Source organism: Lytechinus pictus, chromosome 14, assembly GCF_037042905.1.
Source record: "Lytechinus pictus isolate F3 Inbred chromosome 14, Lp3.0, whole genome shotgun sequence".
Classification (NCBI taxonomy): domain Eukaryota; kingdom Metazoa; phylum Echinodermata; class Echinoidea; order Temnopleuroida; family Toxopneustidae; genus Lytechinus; species Lytechinus pictus.
The window spans coordinates 50,139-76,981 of NC_087258.1; the positions used below are offsets into that span (position 1 = coordinate 50,139).

At 36.4% G+C, this 26,843-nt stretch overlaps 1 protein-coding gene across 1 annotated transcript; it reads right to left on the reverse strand.

Annotated features, from left to right (window-relative positions):
- Window positions 1–3,315: 3,315 nt before the first annotated feature.
- LOC129276100 (sushi domain-containing protein 2-like) lies at window positions 3,316–23,132 on the reverse strand. Its single transcript, XM_054912538.2, has 12 exons — window positions 22,884–23,132; window positions 22,094–22,385; window positions 20,912–21,187; window positions 18,520–18,803; window positions 17,960–18,094; window positions 15,932–16,102; window positions 13,329–13,589; window positions 12,882–13,130; window positions 12,041–12,214; window positions 11,558–11,734; window positions 8,333–8,477; window positions 3,316–7,064 (listed from the first exon to the last, which is right to left on the reverse strand). The coding sequence occupies exons 1-12, from the start codon at window positions 23,101–23,103 to the stop codon at window positions 6,995–6,997; spliced, it is 2,454 nt and encodes an 817-aa protein (XP_054768513.2). The 5' UTR covers window positions 23,104–23,132; the 3' UTR covers window positions 3,316–6,994.
- Window positions 23,133–26,843: the final 3,711 nt, after the last annotated feature.

The window sequence follows — 26,843 nt, forward strand, 5'->3', positions numbered from 1 at the left end:
AGGATTGTTTAGAAGGTTCTTTGCTGTCGTGAGACAGTCCATCCAATCCTTTGGAAACATTCTGTTCTCTGGTTTCCGTCGTGACTTGGTACAACTTCGCCAAGGAAAAGGTGGAGGTTCATTGCTCATTTGAGAGTCTTCATATGGCGTCCAACGTGGATACAAATCACGAGTTGATGTCAATGCACCATCTGCTCCATTCCATGGGATTCCGTCGTTATTCAGAGGAGGAAAGTCAGCATCACAGGACCTATATCGCGAGTCATTCGATGCAGATCTCGATGTACGCCGGAGAAAACTGATAATATTTTGTGCGAAGGTGATTGTCCCGGTACGATTTAGATGCACGCCATCTACGTTCAAGTGACGGTCGGGGACGATGTTGTCGTTGCTAATGATGAACCAGCCTCGCTGATTGGCTGAAAGTTTGATAGCTGCGTTCACATCTGAAACTTTGGTGTATTCTCTGTGGTCTTCGTTCTGTCTGTGCATGATAGTTGATACAGCAATGATTTTGACTCCTGGAATTTCATATATTTGTTCAAGAAGGGATATTGTCTTGGCGATTATTTCATCTGCCTCATCGCATCTAATGTTATTTGTGCCGAGATGTACCACAACTTCGCTCACTCCGTATTCATTGGCTAGTTTATGTACATCACTGTACGCATCTTCAATCCTAGCTCCGTTCAAAGTTCTGCAAACTATTTTCTTACTTCGAGAAAGTTTTGATGGTCTTATTTGTTTAGTCATAGAGTCTCCAATTATCAGCACATCTGCTTTCATTTGTGTCTGCGAAGAATTCTTTGTATTGTGCTTACTTGCTGGATTTTCGTCTTTTTCGTTATTTCCTGTATGCCGAGAGTCGATTGTGGTTTGGACGTCATGTCTCATCATAGCATCTTCTACCACAACAGTATTATCATTTGCATGTTTAATGTCATGGTCCGATTGAGTGTTATTATCATCATTTCTGCCAGATAATTCATCGTATATCAGTTTTTGCTTGTTTCTGTACTCATTGAGTTGTTTATCAATATCAGATATATCGGCATGACCGATGTGTGTTGGAGTAGGACGGATAACTTCAGGGGACTCTTCATGGGAACAGTTTGAATCAGCAGATCGCTGAATAGCATCATATTCTTTAATGCAGGCATTCTGTAAGGGAGCGGGTTCATCAGGGCACAACCCTACTAAAAGTTCATTTACCTTCAGTTGCAAATCTTTGAATTCCTTTGAAAGGCGATCCAATTTCAAATGCAGTTCGTAGTTTGTATACAAACAAGAGCTTGTACTTTGCTTCGCGCATGAGCAAGTGGACAAAGAGCAGTTTACCCTCGACTGAGCAGAGGGTGAATCCTTTGATGACGTGTTCTTAGATGGGGAATCCTTTCCTACTACAGATGGGTCCGTTGTACATAAACAGCTTTTGTGTATATGAATGGGATTTCCTCGTGACTCAACGTCACGGTTGTTGAACATGGGGTAAGAATCCGTTTGGCAGCTATTATCAACAAAATTTGCATACGAATTACCATGACCAATTAAGGTAGTGGGGGAATCCGTTTGCTTGCCGTTGTCATGGAGAGTATGCTCATGTAATCTAGAGTTGTGAAAGTCATGGCGGCAATTTTTTGCTGCTAAAATGCTGTAATGACGGGCAATATCTGTATTCAGATGACTATATATCGATCCTAATTCAGATGTTAGATAATCAATCAATTCCTCATCAAGTGCTGCATTGACAATATCATGTTTCAGTAGATGAGATAAGATAGTGTTTATACTAGAAATTGTCAAATGCTTTGGTAATTTGCATCTAAATTGATCAGATCCAGGAATTCCATGACATGAGTTAGTTTTTAATTTCGATGCAAGCTTATTTTTAGTCATTTTGCAGAGTGTATTCAATAATCACACTAGTAAGATATGAATCAATCAGTATAAGCCTCAGTAATAGACGAATAGAGTGTAAAATTACCGATTTGTGTTTCCAAGAGTTCAGGAGGTTCCTGTCTATACAGATGGGACTATGGTGGAAAGTCGTATATGGAAGCACGGAGAGACTAAGATCAAATTCACCACAAAATATCACTCAGAATTCCAGTGAATATGTCTCCAATATCATGAATATATTTCCAATATAATAAAAGAATCTACCAAATCCAAAAATCCACTTATAATCGTAAAAATGCTATTAAATCATGCACTTTGTCCGAGACTTTGACACCTGATCGTAGTATATTCAATGTATGATACCCTACATGATGTGATTATCGTTCACATGGAGGTGCAGTGCCTTGAAATGTGGGGCAATATCAAAACTCCAAAGTTGCAAAATGACACAATATTGAATGCCACTGTTCTTTTTTCAGTGGTGATGAGTGAGTTTCTCAGCGGTTTCTTTTAATTATTCTCATGAACCTTAACATCAACATTAACATGGATTCAAACACAACTCTGCACAAGCAAACACATAAAAAAAAAGATGCATGAGTATTTCAAACCATGTTATCTCACAGAACCATCACTACAGAAGCAGGGGCATGACTTGATTGGATTTTCATCTGTAATGACACAGACAAAAGAACCCTTTATGACCTTTTCTGCTCGTTTTGCAGCTTTTCAGATTTGACCGTATCCAACACATTTGAATCCTGCTTTTTTTCGTGATGGCATGATCTTAACAAGCATGGTATCATTTTAAAGAAAATTAAATGATCTTTTGAATGATGTAAAATATCTATTGTGTAAAATTGGGAGTTGGGAGAAATTAATGGCCAAACACAGATTTCCAAACTTTTTTTGAGGGGTTTATATTACCATATTTAAGTTAAAAGACCTACACTGTATCATGCTTTTTTCAGTGGCTTTATTGTAATGGATCGTTGGGATATAAAATAATGAATTACAGTAAATATCGATATGCAAGTGAGCGAAGCGAGCGAGGAAATTTTTTATTAGTTGGAAGGCAGAATGATAACAAAAATCGTCTTTCAAGGGGTGTGTAAATGTGGGAGAGATGCAGCGACTGAGCGTAGTAGTAAATAACAAGTAGTAAGTAGTAAACAGATATTTTGTTCAATGAAAACTCATTTGCTCTCTGGTTAAAGGTGATATAAGAATAAAAAGAAGGTATCATGAATCAGGAATAAGGGTGCTTTATGATTTGAGGTATCACAGACCACAATATAAACTTTCAAAAAAGCTGAACTACCACGGTCGTGCAAATTAAAAGAAACATACTGCAGAAAAGAAAGATTTGGGATAGTCTTTAAGAATATTGAGAGATGATGCAATTTTCAAAATTTTGAATTTGTATTTTGTATTTATTATCCGGAATTCACAGTAAAAAACATAAGTGTACAAAGGAACATATAAAAGCAAGTTAAAAATAACAAGTTAGAATAAACATATACAAAGAAACAACAATATCAAAGAGACATGAGAATAGTGAAAACGGAAGGACACCCAGTTCAGCTCTTTCCCATAGACAGTACTGTTCTTCCATGGGAAATAAAAATCTTACAAAAATCTCTCAGAACAAAAGGAAAAAATAGGGGATATGTTGGGGGGGGGGTCCAGTATCAAATTCAAAATACTTCATAGATCAGGGAGGAAGGCATTAAGCATATGTAATAAATAAATAAATTTCATTTTTTCAAATATTTATTACATTTTAACGGAATTAATGTGATTTTAAGTCTCCTATAAGCGGATGAGATTGTTGGGCTTTTTTTAAATAGCAGAGTCCTAAATCACCCCTGTGTTTCATAAACGACAAAGATTTTTGGTCAGCCATCGTTAACTTCTCATCCACTTAACTTGAAGTAAAGAGTATGCCTATTTAAATATTTTTGTACATATTATCCCCCGCCTCCAAAAAATGCTAAGATAGTATGACTTCCCCAACATTCACGCCAGTGTATTCAAAGGATGTCTTGATTGGTTAATGATCAAATTTATAAGCATATGTAAAAGTCATTTCTATCATAAAATTCATAAATGGACGTATACATATAATCTCATGATGAAGGGGATATACAATTTTCTAAAAGTAGGGATTTGCCATGGGAAAATCTTGTAAGATTATAGATTGAAAGCGGGAGCAGAGCGACATCGCGAGAACTCTGACATTTTTATAGAATGCAAATCTGGGCAAATTTAAGCACATTGATCGCATTTAAAGATGAATCAACACATCAACAGTAGTATTAATAATTTGATGATTACAAAATATAATTTCTCTCTTGAAAAGTGGGGGGATGATGGCAAATGCCAACCCCCTCCATAAAGTGGAGGGTGTATCCCCCATCCCCGGGACAAACGCTCGTGCAAAATGGCCTTTTCCTCGTCAAATTTACAAAATTTACCCAAACTAAACATTGATATTTTTGTTCTACCAGTGTTCGCCATTTGGGTTTGCAAGTCTTCTGCACACTGATGGAAAGTGATTGACATTAAATGTATGGTATTGAAGCTAGGAAATATATGCTGTGCACACACAATATCCTATCATGTTGTGATACTATGTTTTGTCATTTTGGCAAGCTAAAGATTTCCACTCTGAACTTCGTGCTCGAATAAGTTCCTACTCTATAGAGCCTGATGCAGAGGGTAGTGGACTGAATTAAAGCTGTAATATTTATATTTTGATACTTTATCTCTACCTAACTAATGATAAATGCAAATGTTTCCCTAAAGTAACTTAGCATTACTTCACATTATTTACCAAGAAGAAATATGCTTCAAGGATAAATAGATTACCCCAACTGTTAAGTCAGCAAAACAGCATGTCAAAGGTGCTCTTCTTCAGGAGTTTTGCCTGGAGAGCAGCTGATCAAAATGACTCCACTCAAGTTACCTTGCACTTATCTGGATGGAAATATAAATTAGATGGAAGTTCCTGTACCTGTTCGTAGCACAGTGGCTGCTCCCGAAGACTTATCAGAAACTGTTTCATGCGGAAGCAAATCAGGCCCACTATTATTCATGTTCTACGGCTAGCATTTTCGGAATTTGGTGTACTGTATAACATAGTGCCATTCTATATACTGTACAAGGAAAACTACACATAGAGTCAAGACAGTTCAGACTGAAAAGCAGGAAAATCAGTCTTGAAGAGGAATTAGAGAACAAAATGAAGTGGAGTCAGGACGGTGTAAAATGTCATATTTTGTCTATTTGGATACTTGTCTAAAAAATGTTAACTTGTGTTTTAGAAGTCATTGTTTTTGTTTTATTTCTGTTTATGGTAACTCCCGTAGGAACTCGACAGGACAGCATTATGCTGGTAAACGCCAAGCTGGTATATAACCAATTACCTAGGAAACATTTTACGTCTAGGTTAATCAGTCATAGTGGCTGACGTTATAGACGACATATATCGCTCTCGGGTCTTTTTATTAAAGTGGAGACAATGGCAGAGTTTGGATTCGAACTCACAACCTTGCGATTATGAGTCCAATGTTAATTCTAACCACTGGACCACACGACCCGTGTTTTTATGTGGCTCCTACATGATCGATCTTAAACCAGAACCCAAGTGTAATACACTGTTTATTGTTTATGACCCTGACCTTGATGATAATTAATATGTTTTATATAAAACTACTAAAAGAACTCGTTTTCATATTAGAAAGTAGTGTGATTTGATACCAAGCTTGTGTTTGATATCAAACATGTTTTGATTAAAGTCACTGTAAATTTCCTGACATCATTTGACTTATCATGAACATAAATGTAATTTAGGGGATCTTGTAATGCATTTAAACTATTTTAACCTTTATATTTGCATTTCACTTGCCACAGGCTTAAATTCGTTACCAAACTTCTTTCGTATTCCAAATATGATGTACTCCGCATTATATGTTGTAGGCCTATACATTTCAGACCCAATTTGACTTTAATGACCCCAAATGACGCTTGATTACTCTGGACACGTTTTAAATGCCTAGTGATTCACATATATGGGTTTAATTTTGCATTTGCTTTAACGTAATATCCAACATGTCATGACATCTTTATTCCGCTCAATAGAAAAGTCATAATTAAAAGACTACGTCGGAAAAAAATAACATTCCTCAATATGCCACGGTATAGCAACTATCAGATTCTTCATATAAACACCCTTAATTTAACTTTTAGCAAAAAATGCATATAAAATACTTAAATTATTTGTATTTAAAACATGAAATGTTCCGCCTTATATACATTAATCACATTTAAATGACACTTAGCTGACCTATACGTGATATAAATAATCAGAGAGTCATACGTTTACGCTTGATTTTTTTTGCTTAAATTTGATACTAAACCTAACATGTTTATTCTGAACAATATGAAAGTCATATTTAAGAGGTATGTGAAAATGTGGGCGTTTCCTTAACACGTCAATAAAAAATACACAAGAGTGGCCAGGTGACATCCGTCGAATTCTTGAAGTAGACAACCCATACTACACGTGGGCCTACAACTTTTGACAAGAAAAATCGCATACGTACCCAATTTGGCGGTCATGTCATGCAATAATCTTGATCATGTCTCCCCGACTAGATACAAACACGACAAAGTTGCAATTGCAGCTATTGCAATTGTGTGCTATTTAGAAAAGATAAATGTCTAAATAGGTGTTTGACTTTTTTGGGGGGGGGGGGAGGGGGCGCATTTGCTCAACTTGAAGGTAGAGAGTTTGACCAAATCCTACTTCTATGTAACAATCTCTACAAAATTACGGAAAATTTCGAAAGACGTCATTATACATAAATGACACATTTTAGGCTGATATGATGGCTATTTATATTTCATTTTAATTATGGAACTGTCACAAACCTAACGATTTATGCAAGTCATTTGTAAGATACATGATAATTTTCAATTAGTTTCTTCTTCGTAAATATACATGTTACGCTAGTTAAAACGTCCATATGTATAGGGCTCATTATGGAAAGCTTTCTCTTGCAGTCGTCATCCGTCAGGCCATGGGATAAATTCAACTATTAGAAGCGTTCGGATCGTAGAGAGGATTTCGTGTCGTAGACCATCTGTTTGATAAACGTTTTCTGAAGGGAAGAATAAATTGAAACACGTAGAAGAATTAACATTATAAGTAACTATGACGTAACATCAGCATGTTTAGCTGCATTGAACTCATCCCCCAGTTAGGTAAAACAAGCAAGAATGCTTCACCTATAAAACAAATACCCAGGATAAATACAAACACTCGCGATGATGAAAATATGAATAGTCCTGATAATTAATTAGATGATTACAATGGTTAATATGAATAGTCCTGATAATTAATTATATGATTACAATGGTTAGATTACCATGATTACAATGAGTCTTTTAATTGTTTTTACTTTGTATGCATGACCAATTCAGCCATTTGGCTGCGACTCATGTTTTTAATAAACCTTGAATTGAATTGAATTGAATTGAAATAGATTTATTTACAATGAAACCTAGCATTGCTTTGATTTCATGGCAATAATTTCGTTAGGACACAAAAGGTTATCTTCCAATTAATGACTTAGGAATCTCATGGAAACGATTATAATTTAAGGTTATTTCAAACGATGTTGTCATACATATTATAATCCTTAGAGGTACACTAACAAGAAAGGAGGGGAACCGGAAAAATGGAGATCGAAGAGGATAAGAGGAGAGAGCGAGATAAACAGAGATGGAAGTGTGAGGGGAAGTGTGTGCGTGTGTCGTGTGCGAGAGAAGGAGAGTGATAGATAGTGATGTGTGTAGGTACAACATGTACAATGGCCGAGTGGTCTAAGGCACCGGACTATACCATTGGAGTCCGGGGTTCGATTCCAGGCACGGTCCTTGACCAAGGCATTACAACTACACTGCTTTACCATCTTTCGTCAAACAATTAAGATAGACCTATGCCTTATTGATACCAACGTGTGCACGTGTCGTTCTTAAGTATGTTTTCAGTTAATCTCTTTTCTTCGTATATTTTTAAGCGTTTCATTCCATCAGTATTTTGCTGTCGCAGCTGCAGTGGTTAGTACAAAAATTATCGTAGACTGTTTTAGAAACAAAATGATCATTTTGAATTATTGTAATTATTTACGTTGAAATTATGTTATTCATTTCGGATGAAACTTTAATGAAATAAGTTGAAGAAAACTAAGTGCATGTACCTGTTGGTCTATGATTATTAGAGAGAGAGAGAGAGAGAGAGATAGTGGGAAAAGACAGGGGAATGGATGGAGGGTAGATTGGAGTTTTATACAGAGAGAGGAAGATATATATATAGAGAGAGAGGGGGGGGGGGGGAGAAGGGAGAGAGAAAAGGGGATTTCATTACTTCAGTGCTTGTTTTCTCCGTTTATCCCGTTGCTTGGTAACCAGACAGGCGATGATGAGACACAGAATAAGAACGAAGGCAGCTGCCCCTCCCCCTATTGCTGCAGCATGGATCGAATTGAGCTTCATAGTCTCCATATTAATACCTTGAAAGTGAATAAATACATGGCGAATGTCACTGTGATGCGTTTTAATGATTATCCAAGTGTTTTTTTATGCAACAGTCATACCAACAAAGCCGACTCCAAACCAACGATTATATTGATGTGACATTGGAAATAAACCTAATGGTTCGTATTCGTGGTCTTTTCAAGGCTATCAGAATATATACAGGAGAACGATCTCTTAGACAATCGCCAGGCAGCATATCGAGTGCATCATAGCGTTGAGACTTTGCTTGTCAATCTATCTAATGACATCTTAAATGACATGGATAATGGAAAAAACTACTGTTCTCTTACTTCTTGACTTATCTTCAGCGTTTGACACTGTCAATCATACAATCATGCTAAATACTCTGAGATCCCTTGGGGTTGATGGGATAGCTTTAGTGTGGTTTAAGTCATATTTATCTGAAAGGTTTCAAGTAGTCTGTATTAACAATTCAAAGAGCGATCCTGCTGAATTAGTTCATGGTGTACCGCAGGGATCAGTCGGAGGCCCGACCCTTTTCTCATTGTACTTGGGTGGTCTTAAACATATTTTAAGATGCCATTGTTTTAAATATCATTGTTATGCAGACGATATTCAACTGTACACATCATTCCTACCTAACCAGACCAATGCCATTGATACTGTAACAAAATCTTGAGGCTTGTGTTCACGATATCAATAGGTGGATGAGCGGCAATTCTTTGAAATTAAATGAAGATCAATCTGAGCTGCTGTTTATTGGCTCTAAAGCTGCGCTACATAAGATAAGACTTCCCTCTTTGATAATAGGTAATGCTAACGTAATGCCATCCAAATCATGCAGGAATCTTGGAGTTTTGTTCGACTCAACAATGTTTATGTCTACCCAGATCACTGCCGTGTGTAAATCAGTCAGGTATCAATTGCGTAATTTAGGCATCATTCGCAAGTATTTAACACGCTCCGCTACAGAAAAGATAATACATGCTCTGATATCATCTCGACTTGATTTTGGCAATTCTCTTTTGTTTCAGCTTCCACAATACCAACTCTCACGCTTACAAAAATTACAGAATTCTGCAGCCCGTATTGTTACCCTTATCAGACGCTCTACTCACATAACTCCAGTTATGTCCTCACTGCGTTGGTTACCCATCGAGTACCGTATTGTATTTAAGTTAGTATTGTTAGTTTTTCACTGCATCCATGGATCTGCCCCAGAATATAATGTTAATTTGTTGATGCCATACAATCCTCCTCGACGTTTAAGATCTTCCGATTCAAAATTGCTTACAGTTCCTAAATCCAAGAAATCATGGGGGGATCGGTCATTTGCACATGCTGGGCCACCCTTGTGGAATCAGTTGCCATATTCCATTCGTAGTATTTCAAATATCGATAATTTCAAAATTACTCTAAAAACCCATTTGTTTAAAATTGCCTTCCAGTAGTTTCCTTTCATTGTCACGACTGTCATTCTTTTATCTTTGTCACTTCCTGTACCGTGTAATTGTTCTCTTATTTCCTTTTCGCAGCGCCTTGAGCACATAATCAATGTGGATTTGGCGCTTTAGAAATACTCTATTATTATTATTTAAAACCATCGTTTGAATCCATGGTTTCCTGAATAAATCCACGCTATTTTATTTATGAGTCCACTGTTCGAAGAGTGGACTCGTTAATTCAAAACAGTGGGCTCATCAATATAGCGTATTTAACCAGGGCAACAGGCGTTAATTTGGCGCACTGTGACAAAAGCGCGCATCAACATTGGATTTAAGAAATCTGGATAAATCATGGGTTCACTCGACGGTTTAAAAATCCCTTTGTGAATACGTGTCATTAGCTTTGATCGGTCTTGAGTCGGTTTCGTTTGTATGGTTGAAATATTAAGTTGTTCGTAAGATACCCAAATCATACTTTCAGTCACTTTCATCCCATCATCAAAAAATTAAAATTCGATCTGTTTTTAAACTATTGCTAACACGCATCTTAAAACAAAGTTTTCAAATTTGCTTTGAAGAAAGTTCACATCAGTTATAATGGAGGAAATAAAACTCTTATTTGCTGATTTAACTCGGAAGGATGTCCCCAGCATCTGTCGTGCGTATAACACACAGGAAATCCACACATTACACTACTTTTATCATGATTGTCACTATCTTAAATTTTTTGCTCATGACCCAGGACGGATCCAAAATTTTGCAAGGGGTTAGATTTTTGTGCAAGAAATCTGACACGCCAGTGTAATAGGCTTTGCACTCACGATTGAATTGCATTTATGTCACGAAATATTTGACAAGCCTCTTTCCTAAAAAAAAAGGCTAATCTTGCGTTACCTGACAATTTGTACTACAATATCTTATGACCCTCAAGGGGGAGATGTGACCCTTCCCCTTTTAAAGGAATGCTTCGGGCTAGATATTTATATTAAAATAAATGTACTAAAATTCAAAAAGTAAAATGCTGGAGATTTAATCAAAATCGGATAAAAAATAACGAAGATATTGAATTTAAAATATTTGCATTATTCCGGTAAACAGTTATTGGCATGTCTTAATGAATATTTATTAGATAGGCTGATGATGTCATATCCCCACTTGTTCTTTTTGTTTTATTATGTAAAATAAGGTTTATTCCAAAATTTTCTACCGATAACTAAAACAATTGGATTGACAACTGATTAAGAGCATTATTTATTTCTTGCTGCAACTTCCCATCATTTACACGTTTATGAAAAAATGAAAAATTTATGATTTCATGTAATAAAAAAAAATAAAGTGGGGGAAGTGACATCTTTATCCCACCATATAAATATTCATAAAGACATGCCTAGAACTCTTTCACCGGAATAATGCAAATCTTTAAAATTCAATTACTTCGTTATTTGTTTTCCGATTTTGATGAAATTTTCAGCATTTTGTTTTTTGAATTTTACTCTTCTCATTTCAATTTAAACATTTTTTAGCCCGGAGCATCCCTTTGATAGAGCCGACACTGTTATAGAACCTAACTAAAATTAAAGGTTGAGAAATAACTTTCATAAAGGAGGGTGTTGTTTCGCTGTTTCATTCATAATATATGGCATATTTACCTTTAATCTTGCATTTTGGAATTGGATGTGACCAAAAACCATCATGAAGACATTCCATCATTGACGTACCAACAAGGTCATAACCACCCTTGCATGTGAATGTAGCGTATGTGATTGGACAACCACCAACCATCACATGACCGTGTGAGGGCGCCACGGGCGTTTCGCATTGAAGTTCTATTATAAAAAGAAATAGCGTACAGTAACATTTGAAGGTATGTAAGAGCAAACGATAACTCGTCGTATGTGGATCACACTTATTTCAAGTTGAACAACTTTTGTATGGTTTTTCCAGAATACCTGTTGTCTATTTTATTTTTATTTCTTTTTCTTTTCATCTCTTGTCTAATGTATATAAAGCAATAAGGAAACAAAACAACTTCGGTCGTTATCGAATTTCAACTATTTACAGATACCTTCACACCTGCACTGACCTAAAAAAAAAAAATACAACGTCGCATGAATACAACAATTCAAACGCACCTATAGGTATACATGAAGCGAGAGGCTGTAACCAAGTGCCGTCCGATGCACATGTTGTATTGGTAGGCCCTCTTCGGTTATAGCAACTGTCACAGCTAAACGTAGCCAGAGATCCTGGCGAAGATGAAGTGGTGACCACACGTCCGTTTGCCAATAACAGTGACGGACAGGTTACTTTAATATGAACAAACAATACAATACAGAATATTTGTAAAACATTTAAATTTTGCCCATTACAGCAAACAGCTATTTTCCTTTCCTATTCGTTTACATCTACGGTACAATGGAAAGGGGATGGGGGGAAGTGCTATCGTCAACAACCAAAACATGTTATTTTTTTCTAAATCCAGTGGGATCTAGAGATTAACTCCCTTATGATTTACTTGTTTTTGATGTCTGGTTCCTATTTTTACTACTAAATTTACTACATTGTCGCTTCAAGCAGCTCCGAAACCTTCAAAATCAAATTACAAAGGCCTTCCCAAAACCCTAAACCTTCAAACCATACCATCACTCTAACAGCCTCGAAAAACACATCCTGGCGGAAGCCTTCGGGGAAAACGACTGGACGGTACAAGGTACTCTTGATAAATTAATAAGACATCTATGTATCAAACCTATAAACATTACTGTATTAAAAATCTAAAGTGATATCGTTGATGTTATATATTTTTCTTCAGTTATGAAGCAATATAAATGAATTTTCTACTGCTTTGTTCCCTTTGTATTAAAAACACATGATTTTTGGACGAACTTGGCCTTTTAAATACTGCTGGTTATTCAAAAGATTCGTATTTAATGATAATGATTTTATTATGAGTTTATGAGTAAAAATACGTACGAGGTAATAGATCAGAGCTCGTCGATTTGAACTGACTGATTGTATTCAATGTCTGTGATGCAAAACCCTCACTTCCGCTAACTGCAAAATCAAAGGCACACAATTGGTCATCGCCACACACGTGAGTGACTCGATCATCCATTGAGAAGGTTGGTTTTTCAAAAGAAGGGGTGTAGTTATAGTTTGTGTATAATGAATGGTTGTATCCTGTTCTGTAGAAGAATAGAGATTCATTCCTCTTGACACGCCCTGTTAGATACCACAAGATATAAAGAGATCAAAGTTAATATAACACTATGAGTTTAATATTATAAATGATTGAAATTGTTTAAGTATTCAATCATGTAACGTTGTCAAGCTTTCCAAAATCAATAATGAAGATACGCAATTAAACACATTGAACAGGCTTACATGCTCATCAGAATCATTATGGATGTGAATACGTACACAGATTTCCAAACTCGTAAAATATTGTCTCCATGGATGAGGTCACCGGTATTACGACGTCATCGGGTCTCTGGAGATCATCACTTTGGTCATCATTCCAAGTACCCAGCATGCCTTGTGTGTGGAATTTAAACTGGTGTGTAACGGTGACGAAGAGGGCAAGAGCGTCATTGCGTGCGGTAAGCTTGACAGCGATACCATTATCGAAGGAGATCGATATCCCATCTACTGCCAAATTTTCTTCTGCTCTCACAGTCACCCCTATTTCATTGAAAAAAATATTTGTTTTATCGACACATAATGTAATGTTACGTTCATTAGTTTTATATTGTTTATTAAAAGACGTCGCGTCAGTGTACCAGTAGTAGGAACACTGTGTATTCGTGAATGGCTATATACTGTAGTTTTAAACATGCAACGTGGCAGCAATGTAACAGCCGGCTCTTGATATCAAATCTCGGCTTTAAGAGAAAATGCAAAAGGATATACAGAGCGCATACAGTACAAAGCTTAGAGTGTCCTCTTCCCGGGGGGGGGGGGGGCACTTCCATTGACGAGTGGATACCATGCGCGACCATGGGGTCTCGAAAAGCACCCTAAACACGTATTTTCCATATTCTGAAAATGCACCCCTTAACTAGCATGACTAGTATTGGTGTGTGAAACCCTACCCTTAACAAGTATTGGAGAAAAAAAACAATACTCTAGGCAAGTATTCCCTGAATTGACCCCCTAAACAAGTACAACGATATTGTTATGGTTGTGTGCACTGTCGTCGGTTTTACCTGATTGGATTTAGTACAGCCCCTGCACCTCTCACATCTCGCGCAAAATCATACTCTAGACACGTAGTGTTGACTCTTGGGGCAAAAAGTACATCCTTTATAAAACATTTAGTCTTAATTCTTTACGCCCTCGCAAATTTGACCCTAAACACGTAGCTATCCTAGCGAAAATAGATACCCTTTTAAAATTATTTTAGTGTTTTTTACACCCTTACTACGTTACATACGTAACGTGCCCTATCTTGAAAATACATCCTTTTTACGTGTTTTTTGGTCCCGCATGGTATCCACTCGCTAATGTAAGTGCCCCCCCCCCCCCCGGGGCCCTCTTTCATCTCTGGTACATCATAGAAGATTTCTCATTCACGCATGAGTGATTAAAAAAGAATGAAGAAAGGATACCAAAAAGTAACTTGGCGGGAAGTATCTGGGTTTAAAAAAAGAAATCACATTTATACAGTAAGTGTTCAATACCTACTCTTTAATTTGATACCTCTATCACATAAAATGGTCAGGAAATAACATAGTTCTGTTTATTTGAAATAAGGCTTGAATCCCGGCTTGAATTTCAATAATTTCATAAAATGAAGAACTTTTCCAGGCTAGCTGTCAGACTGACTCGACACTACGTTTTGTTGACAATCGGCCATGCATAAAGTCTTTTGTGATAGCTCCGGTGGGAAAGTGGTGAAAACACGTTTGTTTAATGAAATTATGGCAATACAAACATTTTTTGCATAACATATCGAGCATGTGATCTTAAACACATATGAGTAATGTCGAAAATTTGTTTACAAAAAAAGAATATATAAGCATTGTTTCGAAGGAACAGAAGTTTGTTATTTATTGATCATTTTCTGTGATTGAGGCATCAAAATAACGAGCAGATATTGAACGTTTTTAGCATGTGGTTTTCTTTTTGAATTTCAGATACCCCCCGCCAAATGACTTTTTGGTGTCCTTTCTTGAAATTGTTTTACTCACTCATGCGTAAAGGGTAAATATTCTTTGTTGAAAGAATAGAGTCAAAGCTGTGCAATGATAGGTCATTTGTATACGGTAATTTTGATTAATTTATGATAAATCATCGTTAAATCTCGGTTTTGTTTTGTTTTTGTGGGACACACTGTATAGTGATACCTTTTTCGAAATATTTTCGATGGAAAATAGAAACATGATCGAAATGGAAATGCTTGCGTTACTTGATGAACTTTCGACGACTACCCCCTTTTAGCTAACAGAGGATTTCGGTCTCTCAGGTAGAAGAAGAAGAAAAAGAAGAAGAAGGAGGAAGGGGAATAGGAAATGGAGAATGAGAAGAAGAAGAAGGAGAAGAAGAAGAAGAAGAAGAAGAAGTAGAAGAAGAAGGAGGAGGAGAAGAAGAATAACAGCAAGAAAAATACGAATATGGAGAAGAAGAATAATTTAAGAAGGAGAAGAGGAAGAAGACGATTGAAAAGAAGGAGGAGATGGAATGAGAAGAAGTAGAAGTAGAAGGATGAGGAGGAGGAAAAGAAAAAGGACGACTGCCAGAGTACTGCTACTGTACTATGGCTAGTGACATTTACATTTGGGCGATCTTTAATTTTACGTATTATCACCATACGCATTTAAAAACCATGTCAGAAAATAATATTTTTGTTTTTAAACATGCATAAATGTCAAAAATCACTTAGCAAAGCAATATTTGTAATTTCAAGGACGTGAAACTAAATACCGCTTAGTTCCCAGTAAAGTGTGTACGCAGTAAAATCTTCTTTTATCTATTCAAGGAAGTTTCACTGACCCTTCAGGTGTTATTATTTTAACTTCTCTTACCTCGAAGATACCAAGTACTCCTCAACGTAAAATCCGCTTCCTCGAAGCATTGCCTTCCTTCCCTTCGGAAAAACACGCTCATTCCAAATGTCCCATTGGCCTCTACATGTATGACGTCACTTCCATTAGACTTTGTAGCAACTGCCGTGAATATTGTAGCATTCGGTGCTTCTGGAAGTTAACGGGCAATAAAACAAAAATCACGTAGAAATCAGCATGAATCATACGATGTATAGTGAAGAAAAAAAAATTATTCAGCATGAATCATACCATGTAGAGTGAAAGGTTTAGCAATGCTCTGGTATATTCTATTTCGTCTACATTGCCATAATGTAAAACTAACGAGAATAAAATTAAATTGCTTTCTCGTCCAGAAATACAGTAGTTGAATTGGGCTTCAATATTTTGCCATTTGATTCAAATTCTAGTTTGAGAATATAATGACAAAGTTGAGTCACATATGATTTACCTAGTTCTTTAAGTTTACGTTTTATATGAATCGCTTCATTTTGTTATATATCAAACGTTTTCATATGTTCAGTGTTAAATATTATGATTATAATTCATACATCTAAGCCACATCATTATCCATTTTTCATGTTGTTACATACTTTACTGCGTACACGGTGTGTGTGAGGTTAGGGCTGTGTTTTGTTTGGTCTGATTATATTTTATATACCGTATAAATATCACAACAAAACACATTGCACGAGATATAAGATTAGATATAAATATAATTATGAAGAGCTTGATTCCAAGAGGAGCTAAATCCACCTTTTACCAAAATTGATTCTTAAATACAAATATATGTATGTTAGACGTGGTAATCAAATGCAACATATCGTATTTAATTTTTTTGAAAGGTTGGTAAAAATTTATTGCAAATTTGAGTTTTGTTTCAAAAGGAGCTAAATCCAAAACAGTTTTGTTCCAAAAAGAGCTAAATGCACTATACGGTTATCTAACCCCCCCCCCTATTTTACATAAAGTTATGCATTCAAATGTTTAGGTATTATTGCGGATACAAATTTACACCATTAGAGCAAATTTCGCCGACAATAGCAGAATTTTACAATTTGTATGAATATATTTGGATTTAGCTAATTTTGGAAGTAGATATCGAAAAATCGCCGTCCTTGGAAAAGATGACAAAATAAAAATGTTTGGTAATTTTCAATGGATAAACATCAGAAAAGATGTAAAATGTATTTTTCTAGTCATATTTATGTGTTTTTTGTTCAATTTCCAATAACAAAGTTTTAAATTGGCAAAAAATTACATTTTACTAAGATTTTGTTCCAAAATTAGCTAAATCCATGAAAAATAAAATTTCCAATATTCTTAAAAATTGATAATGAATGCAAAACTTTTGAAATCATGATTTAATCAATCTAACACGATAGTACTTTTATATCTATCAAATAAAACAGCAGTGGTTAAGGGAAAGTGGTGAATGAAAAACAGTTGATTTACAAAAAAAAACAAAGAAAGAAGATTTAGCTCCTTTTGAAACAAAACTTTTCATATGTAAACACTTAAAAAGATACGGACGGATCACTCTATTCAGAGCTATTGATATAATTAATGGCTCTGTTCTTTCTAGAGGTCCAGTCAAAGTAACATGAGAGATGATATGACATATGCTTAATGATACATCGATGATAGCAAGTATCTGAATAATTATGACTTAGAAACAAGACAGATACTACACAAAATCGGGTGGTAAATAATAGTATTATTATTACGCAATAAGAAAATACACAATAACGGTCCTGAATCTTCCTTATTATAAAAGATATGTGTCGTGTACATTATTACGAGTATCTTGAAAATTATTAAATTTTTGAAACAATAGTGTGTCTATTGGTAAAGGGGATCATTATTCTTCAAATAATTTATAAAATGATATCAAGAAATTATAAATGTATCTTTTCTTAATATTTTGGGTGTTAAATAATATTTCTCTATCAAAACAATTAAGTTTCGTGCCGATTTATACTTATTGAATTTAAATAGTACGTTACAAACCTCTCATTGGCAAACTCCTCGCTTGTAGTATGAACTCGTTTTCATCCAGGTTGGCCAGTGTGAACTCGCCATACCCGTTGAACGTGTAATTCAGACCATCGAATGTAATAAAGTGGGGATCTCCAAAAGCAGAAGCTATATTTGATGATACAAATACACGTTACTCTATTGAAAGCGTGGTCATATTCATTGTGAATTGAAAACAAATGAGCGAAGGATCAAGGTTTTGTCACTAACATCAGCAACATCAACAAAAATTGGTGTGTAATTTGGTAAATACGGGCCACTTTTTACATGTTGTAATGTAAAATCAGGTCCAAAAAATAAAATGATCCACCGCCTTTAATACATCGAGAAAATGCCTGTTAATGTAATATGATTGGGAAAAAATGATATATAGCAATGAATAGTAGAATGTGATTAAATGGTGAAAAAGACTCACAAAAAAAAAAACTAGGCAGCATTTATGTGTTCTCTCGCTTACAAAGAGCAAACTATTAAGAAAATATATTACATTTGAATCTTAAATGATTTAAAGTTGCGTATAATGTAATTTATACCTGGTTTTGGTGGTTGATAGTTGTAACAATTATTGGGTGGTCTCACTCTGCGGTAAAGCTCACAAAAACGTTGTTCATCTCTTCCTTCGGCAACACAGCATTGCAAGTATGGAACCGTGTCAGATAGATAGTGAGACAGAATTGGCACAGGGCCGAGTCCGGAAATCGGATTGGGCGAGGTGACACGTTGATGTTGACGCTGTGAAAAGCCTGCACCATTCCCATCAAATTCAATCAGATGGCCGTCATTGTCGTAGCAGCATTCCTGACCCGCACCAGAAACACTATTGATCAAAAAGTACATTATTTGATTATTTGTAAGTAATATAATTGGTAAAAGCGCGTCATATAACTTTCGTCACTCATTTAAAGTCCGCATCGAAAAAGCGCATTACATGGTCAGTAGACCAGGGACCTATTTCATAAAGGTACGGCGTCAGCGTCAAGTCCCAAAACAGCGTCAAATTTTCACTTGAAGCGTCAAAGTTAATATTTGACGCTGCAGCGCATTTAATAAAAGTTGACGTTTACTGGAGCGTCATATAGGGTTAAATATTTGACGCTGGTCATGGGGGAGCGTCAAGTTGACACTGTAAAGGGTTTTTCATTGTTAAGAAAGGCGTACGTTGTGCTCAGGCATGCTCAAAGGGCTCTTACAAGAGAACAGATATTTAGAGCAATGTCTGTGATAATAATGCTAATAAAGAATATATTAAGGTAATGCTTTCTAGTAGAAATGCGGTTTTTTTTTTGTCCTACCTACCAAAAATAAAATGTTAAAAAATTCCTCCGAAACAGCGAATTGTTCAGTTTATCCCAGGGCAGGCCAAGGAAGAAAAAAAAAGGGAGGTTATAGACAGACTTAAAAAAAAAGACAAATGGAGAGGATTTTTTTTCTTGCTTCAGGGTCATTTTTAACAGCACTGCACCAGCAGTGGCCTGCGCCTGCCTTGTTGTTGATACAACCTTCCATTACCGACACAAATAGTCAAGTGTGGGACTGGGATCAAAATTGTACAGTAGAAAATTTGTTGAAGGTGAAATTTCGACCGGCAATGATACATTTTCACTTTTTTGCAAAAAAAAAATTCCCTGGCATAGGGCTAAAATACATCAATTCTCTGAAAACATACACAATGGAGAAAGAATGCTATAAAAAAATCAACATTTTCTTCTTACTCTCTTCCAGAATTGCAAGCCATCACTCTGCTTCAATGGCTAGTCTTACGCTGCAGACCCTGTTTGCAGCTGCTAAATAATAATTTCGCCCCCCCCCCAAAAAAAAAAATAAATAAAAATAAAAAACTTGTATTCTCTTTCAATTTTTTTTCTTCTTGTTTTGCTTCTCAACGGTGTGTGTGTGTGGGGGGGGGGGGGGGGGGGGGGCACGGGCCGGCTGTGCCCCCCCCCCGGATCCGCCAGTGCTTTCTACCTTAAACTTGTGACTTGAATTAAAAACAAAAAACTGGAGAGAAAGGGGATTTCCCCCTAATCAGCCTCGTACATGACTATTCAAATAATTCGCTGGAAAGTCAAGCTGACTTTCATGCGAATGTGCTTTTATGAAATGCAAAGTTGCTAGCATAGGAAGTAAAAGCTGCTATTCTACCAGAGTTGCTATCATAGCAACTTGCTATGATAGCAACTCTTTATGAAATGGGCCCCAGAACGGATCAAACAACTCAAGTCTCGTCTTCAAAAACAAATCTCTGGAATAATAAATATTCTTTTACCGACACGTGGCTACACTTTGTTCTCTCTAGCCAACAACAACAAAAAAATTTTAAGTGAAAATTAATTCAAAGTAACACTCTTTACAGTCTTAACATTATATCGTCCAATAACCTATCTTCTGATTTTTTTCTTAACATTATTTCAATTCATATTTGATTATTATATATGAATTCATATACACACCTTGCAGAAGATAAAATAAAAACATTGTGCAGTTTGAAAGCCGTTGACATCTCTATGATTTACACATCATACTCTGATGCACACAGCAAGCCCTGCTTTTTAGTGTATCCCTCCGTTTCCACGACTTTTATTTTATCTAAATTATTTATAAAAATAGCCTTGCAGAAGGATGTTTTAGTGATCGAGATTGTTCTACATTTTGTTTTACCCTCATTGTATATCTCATAATTGTATGATTTTCATTATTGTTTATAGCTTACCGAAAACATTTATCGATTTCCTTTATGATGATATCACTTACATAGTGCATTCCCTATAGTTATTATTTCATATTTGTTTAATATGGAGTCGAAAATAAATAAAGGAAACCTGAACATGCTTCTGCATTCATGGCAAGACTTAGCAATTTCATTAAATCAGGGACGAATGATAATATAATTTATATTGACTTTGAAGTAGGAATCGCTCTTATAACCTTGGAACGATAGTGTTCACACAGAGCATGGCATCCGTTCGGCCAGATAAACAGTTTTCTTCAGCCTCTCTATGCCTACAGTCCAAGAAAACAGTAAATGATCCTATATCTCTTCTTGCTTGTCTCTCTGTACATGGACATGCTGGCCGTTGAGGGAGCCATTCGTTAAGCTCGGTGAGTTCTCGAGTTATCCATGATTGACACCATGACGTCATGTTGACAGGGTATAGCCAGTTGAGAGGTTGGATGGCGCTCCAAATTCCCCTCCTTTCAATTCTAAAAAATAAAGAAAAATGTCAAGCAATCACTACATTAAAAAATGCTTTGGTAAAGGATCTGATTTATATTATGCTATTATTCCGAGTTGCAAAATTAAGTTACCATTTTCATTAATCGATTCTTATGAAAACATGATTCATTTAAGGTAAACACTAATTTACACTCTGCTCGTTTTCTTTTTATAATAATGATATTTCCAAAATTTATGTTAGAGATTTAGTAATTACATTTCAAAAGTATATAACGATTTTACTATGAAATGTGATCTAGAAAGACATTTGGCATTGCATTTGCACCACGACTTCTGTTACACAATTCTAACCATTCTAACCATTGTTTTCCAAGAGGACCTACTCCTTGTTTCAGGCACTCGCATAACAGTAGTTTTACCCAGGCAAACGCGTCGCCGAAGTTGCGTCGCTTTTAAAAAGCTGACGTTTAAACACTTTACGAAAGAGGATGGGACTATTCCTGTCATTAGGGCTCCGTGACAAAGTTTAATATGACATGGCTAATCCAGATTCTATGCGCTTCTGTTAAAAACACCGACCATGCAAAACCAATCAGAGATGTACATTAATACTTGTAATTTATCAGAAAAATTTCTGTTACGGGGCCCATATTTGAAGAAAAAAAAAGAAACTAATAAGCATAAAGACCATGCAGATATTCACATTCATTCACGATGCAACAATAAGGTTGGATCCTACACCTAGGTCACATAACTAATGGACAGCCACAATTTTGTAATTTTCATCATAAAACAATTAAGGCTTTTGCATTAGTGTTCTCCATGTGTATAACGTAGGTCTAATCATGGTAATTCAATCGGTTTGATTTCCCCCTTGCTCTCGCAGCAACGGACTCCCCTAATGTTTCATATATACCCTTTTGAGAACTCACGATGAATTCCTTTCATCTCGAGCCAAAATTCCAAGAGCTCCAATTTTGGGAGACATTTCGCCCACATCCCTTTGAGGATAAGCATGAATAGTAATCCCAAGACGTCCTGGTTCGTTTGAAAATATTCTTGTTGTAGTGTTAATAGCTTCCCAACTGATGAAGTTTGCGTCACTAGAAAACTCGTATACCACAACATCGACTTCGTCAACATCAGGGAGCTCGGAAGGATTCCAGGTTATGGTGAGATTGCCGTCGGGATCAGTCGTGAATGTTACAGGGGATATTTCGTCTCCTGATAAAGATATGAGAATACTAATGAATCGATCAAGATATCAATCGATCAAGCAATCGATAAATCAACCCATGAATCAATCAACCAATCAATAGCAGTCAATTAACTAATCCACTGAATGAGTATATACGAGTAATCAACCAACAAATAACCGACCAACCCATCAACCAACGGATTAATTCATTCATTGGGCGGTCGCTTTATCTTAAAATATGCGAAATAAAATTAATACGAAACGAAGATTACCTATATTGAAGCTATCATCGCACCTTGATTTTTCAGGACTAAGTGGTTTATTATCTCCTGCGCATAGATTTTGTGCAATATCAATGTCTAATCACGGATTTATAATCTTTCAAGCAATTCACAGTGGCCATCATAAACCAAGAAACACAGATATGAAGAGAAATATTACATGTAGATGACTATTTGACAATGATTTGTAGGTCCATGCACAAATCAAGAAGCTTCCGAGCATGGCTATTTAACAGTCCTTACCTACAACAACAGTTCCGACATAACTGAATATCGAGCCTCCGTCTAGTGAGAGCCGAACATCTATGACCCCGGAAACAAACATCGCTGGGGTCACACAGGTAACACTGTTGGTCATCGTTAGATAACCTTTTACACGGTAGATTCCAAAGGCACATTCAATGTCTCGAGTTGATTGCTTGAAACATTTGCCCGAAATCAAAACACGGGTACCACCTAGCATCGGTAGCGTCCGAGGGGAAATGGTTAGTTGTTCTGTTGATGTAGTGCAAATGAAGAAAAATATAATTATGTGCAGGCATGGATACATTAAGATTAATTTAAGACAAGCAAGACAGGAGACAATTATTTGTATCTGATCGAATTTCAATCCTAACCATCAAAAATTCAATTAATTTTGATGAAGTTGGTAACATCGCATTTAAAAACAAACCGCTCTTAGACATCTCTCATGTCCGGTACTGTTTAAATCAATCTATCTTGAATACAATTTAGAATCCACTAAATATTTTGTGTAACCCATAGTGCCAAGTTCTGTTCATTATTTGAGAAGGTGCTAAGAATTTTTTTTTCAGGCTTCATGCCCGCATTTACGTCTTTAGGAGTCACCTCAAAATCTCCACCTCACACTTTGAGCTAGTATTAGAAGGATGCTCCGGGCTGAAGATCATATTCCAATTGACTTGATAAGGTAAAGCAAAATGCTGAAATGAGATCAAAATCGGATACCAAATAACGAAGTCATTGAATTTTAAAGAATTGCATTATTCCGGTGAAACAGTTCTAGGCATGTCTTATCAATGTTCCTGTTCTTATGTTTTTTATTATATGAAATTAGATTTGTTGAATTTTTTTTTTACTATCAACTAAAACACTTGGATTGACAACTGATTAAGCGCATTAGTTATTTCTTGCTGCAACTTATTTTATCTTAATGGAGACACATCATTTACACATTTATGAAAAAAATAAACAATTATGATTTCTTTAGATGTCAATAACTTCGTTATTTGTTATCTGGATTGAAACTTTCAACATTTTACTTTGTGAATGTTACTCTCTTATCTTCAGCCCGGAGCATTTCTTCAATTGTTTAGTTATATATGTATCTTGTTCATGATTGCAAAAATTGCATAGTGTTCGATTTTCATGTCTGAAAACAAATATGACTTCGGGCTTCGCACTCGCATTGTATTCTTCTGTCTTTGAATTAACTCCAGTCTTTTAGATGGCACTACCGCCCCATTGGTGAAAGCAGGATCCGTCCCTGCGTCCCGCCCTGAATTGTTTATACTTCTATTGCCGATGGCGTGAAGTATGCCAACATGAATGATTTTACCTCAAGAGATAAAATCTTCTTGAATAATGATTATTATTTTTGCGATGTTGCTTGCCCCGCGTCCTGGATGGGGGGAATTAGAGGAAAATTCAGAAAAATACATAAAGAAAAGTAATAGTGAATTACTGAACATACTGATAGTTCATATAAAACAAATGTCAACTAAACTCAACGAATCCATGACACATGCTCCGGCGACGATTGCTCCGGTGATAAATGCTCCCCAAAATGCTACATTTGCTCCGCGACATTTGCTCTGGCGACAGTTGCTCCGCCGACATTTGCTCCGCCGATATTTGCTCCGCCGATTGTTGCTCCGCCGACAGTTGCTCCGCCGACAATTGCTCCGCCGACAATTGCTCCGCCGACAGTTACTCCGCCGACAGTTGCTCCACCGACAATTGCTCCACATTTAGCGACAAATGCTACCCGAACGACACATGCTCCGGCGACAATTGCTCCTCCAATATTTGCTCCGTCGACAATTGCTCCGTCGACACTTGCTCCGCCGACAGTTCCTCCACCAACATTTGCTCCGCATGTAGGGACAAATGATCCGCCGATGAGGAAATCCGAAACTACTTAGGCATGATAAACGGCTTGGCAGTTCTCCCTCCACAAGAGAGTACTTCAAGGAATGGCATTCCTATGGCGCATAATGCCTACTCCTGCGCTTCAGCCAGTGGTTGATTCTTTTGACCGCACCTATGTGAACGGAACAGTCAGAGCAGATGGACAAGTTACACCTCCACGCTTTCCTCCAGAAGACTGGAACGTACATGAGATTACCCTTCATGATGGGGATCGAACAAACAATCTATGTGAAGGGTGGAATAATAGCTTCGGTAATCTCATCGGTATGTAGCGATTATTTACCGAAACATTTCTCAGAAAAAAATAAATAAAATAAATAAGAATTAAAAAAATGATAAACCTATTACTCTAAAGGGCCAAGTCCGCCCCTGGAAAAGTTTTTTTTCAATAAAAAGTGAAAAATGAAGCAACAATAATGCTGAAACAAAACTGGATGTAGAAAAAAAAAGTTTGCAGAATTTAAAAAATTGTGCTTAGTTTCACAAAACAGTTATATGCACATCCTGGTCGGTATGCATATGGAAGGACCGATGACGTCACCCACTCACTATTTCTTTTGTATTTTATTATATGAAATGTGAAAAATTTCCATTCTTACAGTTTCAATAACAAGGAAGCTCTTATTTGAACCCCAGTACGTTGCAAAAATGAATTTTCAACATGTTCAGAGAGGAATCGAATCTCGTTTTAAATTTTAATAAGGAAAAAAAAGAAGATATTTCATATAATAAAATGCAGACGAAATAGAGAGCGGGTTGCCTCATCGGTCTCCTCATTTACATACTGACCAGGATGTGCATATAACTGTTTTGTGAAACTAAGCACAATTTAAAAATTCTGCAACTTTGCTATTTTACATCCAGTTTTTGTTCAAATTTTCAACATTGTGCTTTTTATTTTTTTCTCTTTTTATTGAAATAAACTTTTACTGGGGTGTACAAGTATTATAGTTCACCCCTATTTCACAGTGAATTCGCAAATCTATAACACCTTCTTAACAACTGCAACTACAAATTGGAAAGAGTTGGGAGCAGAACATTAGAGGATCAGTCTCAGTATTCAGAATGAAAACAACAAATGTACATTATGAACCCTTTACAACTGGAAATTGCTCATGATATGGGAATCACGCCGCTTAAACGCATTCCTAATATTTGATAACACAGACATTATGTAACACCGAGAGTTTAAAACAAAAGAGTAATGTAAGTGCCACTTTCATTGGAAATAACGATTGCGCATGGTATTAGCATTAGCTTACACAGGAATTGCGGATTTAAGAAGTCTATCGTTTAATTCTTTGCAGCCTAGAATCCGTCGTTCTTTGTTTCTGAGAGGATCTACTAGTTTATATTCTGGGTGGTTATGCATAGTGTTTGTGTTTGCATTGTTCATTTAGGCTGTTGCATATGGTTTGTTTATTACTTCCTTTTATGCTAAGTTCACACCAACGGCGAATGCCGCGCTTTAAATCGACGATCAATTCGGCGTCATTTTTTATACTTTTCCAAAAATCTCACGATCTCCTCAGATATGTTATGCTCTGATAAACTCTGATACGCTCTGATACGAAGTTCGTTCCCGTTTTGGGCGACAAATTATTTCTCGAATCGCTACGGCTTCTCACGCTATGATGTCGATTGATCAGGATTTATTACGCTTTAAATCACGCTTTGATATGCTTTATTACTCTTTGATAAGCTTTGATGCGCTTATCACGCTTTAAATAACGCTCTGATACGATTATCAAGCTCTCTTGTGCATTGATATGCTCTGTTACGCAATGACAAAATTCGAAATTTTGATTGCATCCCGCCTCTGATCCAGAGTATATATAAAGATGCAGCAGATACACGAAATCATTGCATCTTTGGCAGAAGAACAAGATATGGAAGTTTAATATGTACCAGAGTATGAACCATCTTATGATGTAGACATGACATTTGTCTCCCTGCTATATAACTACATCCTAGCCCTCGAGGCAGAGGAGAGAGAGGAAGAACATCAAAGACAAGAGGAGATTGAACTAC